Source organism: Wasmannia auropunctata, unplaced genomic scaffold, assembly GCF_000956235.1.
Source record: "Wasmannia auropunctata unplaced genomic scaffold, wasmannia.A_1.0 LD336038.1, whole genome shotgun sequence".
In the NCBI taxonomy this organism is placed as follows: Eukaryota; Metazoa; Arthropoda; class Insecta; order Hymenoptera; family Formicidae; genus Wasmannia; species Wasmannia auropunctata.
The window spans coordinates 12,066-15,405 of NW_012026852.1; the positions used below are offsets into that span (position 1 = coordinate 12,066).

The 3,340-nt window shown below is 33.5% G+C and overlaps 1 protein-coding gene across 1 annotated transcript in view; it reads left to right on the forward strand.

The window, feature by feature from the left end:
• Positions 1–746: 746 nt before the first annotated feature.
• Positions 747–3,340, forward strand: part of LOC105452014 (gamma-glutamyl hydrolase A-like) — a 7,506-nt gene continuing 4,912 nt past the window's right edge. The window contains exon 1 of the mRNA XM_011692777.1: positions 747–1,034. Coding sequence (XP_011691079.1) covers positions 947–1,034 — 88 coding nt within the window. The 5' untranslated portion in view covers positions 747–946. The remainder of the gene's footprint in view (positions 1,035–3,340) is intronic.

Below are 3,340 nucleotides of genomic sequence, written 5' to 3' on the forward strand. Positions count from 1 at the left end.
TTAATAGGGGTTTCCATTTGAGATTTTTATGTTCATCTTAACTGTGCTTGGTAAACTAATTAAAGCTCAAATAAATATCACCAGCTAATAGATTTTCCTAAACATTACAATTTTTGTTTGAAACAGTTTTCTATGATTCAGATGTTCTAAATCAACACTTTTTAAAATAATTAGCTGTTCCGAAACTTTTACCCCTCACCGTGCAATAGTTATACAAATCACCACTAATTAGAACTAAATTATAATAATTTTTTTAGATAAAATTTTTTTAACTTTTATTCATTTTCATACAAATTTTAAGATTTTAAAAAATTCGTTCACTTTACATATGATAAACTTATAGCTTATCGGTTGTTTATTTTAGAAACCAGTATCAATGATTGTTCAGATTCAGATAATCAGCGATAATTGCAAAACCTCGTTATGAATACATTTGGTCCTGCATTTTGTTTCAAGTATATATGTATATATATCTTCTGATATCTAATAAATATCTTATCGTAAAATTGAACATATTTCGGACTGCCTTAAAAAAAACTCGTCGCAAAGCCACTAATTATCAAATTTAAATACTCATTGCGCTAATTCTTCAAAATAATGTTCAATCGAGAGAGTTAACGCGAACGTCAATACAACATATATATAATGCACTATATTGCATGAATTGCATCACACGAGTGACACGGCCTGCAGTTTTTCCGGTTAAGATTATGTCAACGAGCTTAGATGGATGTATAGTCTATGCCAGTTTGCGCTATATGATAATGTACACGATATATAACATAACGTACAGCCGATAACGCGATAATTGTAAACGGTTGATACGTAATATTGTGGTTATTTAACTATATAAGAACGGCAAGAGCGCACACGCTCTCTTTTTCTTATCACCGTGTCATTAGGGAGAATTTAAAACTACGATTTTATATATTATATATATTTCATAATGAATGCTCTGTGGACGATTCTATTTACGGCGTTTGCCTTTACAACCGTGAAAATCGGAGGAGAGTTGAACGATCGGCCAATCGTCGGTAAGTCTTTCCAAAGGAATCACGAGACTGTGTAAAAATTGTCGCATATTGCAGTAATGCAGGATATCTCTGTCCTCATCGCAAAACGTATAAAAAAAAGAGGTTAGGTTTCACCGAGAGACAATTGCTGTAGTCACATGCAAGTCTAAATTGGTCGAACATACCATAGCATATATATCTAGTAATGGTTTGCTGGTGGCCAGCGCATACGAGAGAGAAAATACATAATTTTCTCATCTCCCTCAGAATGTTATTCTGTCTGTTATTACAGAAGAAAAAATTAGTTGCGCTCTCTCTCTCTCTCTCTCTCTCTCTCTCTCTCTCTCACGCGCGCGCGCGCGCGCGTGCACACAGTATGTATGTCACGCACGCATACGTGCACCGGTTAGGACTTACAAGTCGCGCGACATGATTGATTTGTCTATATCGTCTATATTATAGATTTCGTTTTGTAAAAAATATCCAAAAGTTTTTGCACTTAAAACGAGATAAATATATTCGGGCATCAGAAAAGAAAATCGAAAAATATTATAGTTAAGTCTAAAAAGTGTAAATAACACGAAGATATTGTTTATGAGAAGTGCACAATGCACGTCGAAATCTCCCTTTCCCTTGCAAAAATAATAAATTCTCTGTGTAAAAACGCAAAAGAAAGGCAAAAATTTACATGGAAACTGTGTAAAGTCGATCGTTTCTATTTTTATGCTATAGTAAATAATAATTATTCAAGACACCATATATTTATATTTACCAATAAATTTATATTTGATACTGTGGACAAAAAGAATCACAGCGAATCACTCTCAATTTTTTTACATTCCGATGAAACCGCATTCATATGAAACTCATAGACAAAAAGAGCGTTGTAATTTTTTGAATTATCCACGAATTATAAAGTTCAATCATTAATTTTGTTCACGTATGTATATAAGTACTAGTTGTCCCAGATTTACCGCATTTACCTAATGACAGCTTCTTGAAATCATTTAGAGACGAAAATTCTAATACCATTGAGACATTTTAATACAATTTTATTTTTAACATGCCAGTTAATTAAATAAGAAAAATTATGAAGACATGTGATAAATTCAAAAGTGTACGCAAAATTATATTAATATACATATTTAAATATTAACACTTATATAATATCTAGAGGTACCTTCACTATGCAATAAATCTGAACGCACAAATTTTGAATAATTAATCTTTATTAATTATCTTCAAACGTTTCTCATTTAAAAACTATTGTAGTTTTAACATTGATATTTTGATATAAAAATTTTTCTTTCTAAATGACTTCAAGAATCTACAGGTGATAGAATCTGCGAACCTTGCCGATCTCCTGCAGTAGGTCTGGAACACCTTGTGCGTATATATATATATATATATGCATGCGTACGTATGTGTATTGTGTGTTCGTGTGTGTTTGTGTGCGCGCGCGTGTGTGTGTGTGTGTGTGTGTGTGTGTGTGTGTGTGTCGCGCGCGTGTGTGCGTGTGCGTGTGCGTGTGCGTGTGTGTGTGTGTGTGTGTGTGTGTGTGTGTGTGTGTGTGTGTGTGTGTGTGTGTGTGACATTGCCATACAATTATTTATTATAAAATGTTGACATTGCCGTACAATTTTGTGGATGAAAATCAATGTAGAAACATTTAAAACATAAGTACTACACATGCATAAGTAGCATGCGCAGATACTTGTTAGAATCTTCTCGAACAAAAACACAAAGAAAAGGTCTTATCGACATTCTAGACAGTATATAAATAAGTGTTAACATTTTATTATTATTCTTACCGACCATTCTCAATGTTTATAAATTAATTTTTATCCAAAATTATACGGCAATGTCAACATTTTATAATAAATAATTGTATGGCAATGACACACACGCACGCACGCACGCACGCACGCACGCACGCACGCACGCACGCACGCACGCACACAATTTTATAATAAATAATGAAAATTTTTTAAAACACTTGTTATTTATTATTTATAACAAAAATTGCGCAATGATTAGTATTTTTGTTTATAAGAAAAAGATAAATTAATTAAAATATAATTAATTAGAAAATATAACGTTTGGATAAAAAAAAATTTGACACTGTGGGGACGCGAACTCGCATCGAACTCTCGTCGCCCGCGAAGAAAAAGAACACCGTGCGCCTCAGTCTGTTCTGCTACGCCGTTTTCCTGCTTACCAATTCACGGTTCGGGTACTTACCGCACAGTTGATCGGACGACCAACTTTACTTGCAATTTTCTCAGAAACCAAAGCCTATTCACGCAAACCCTTTTACCGTGTTAGTA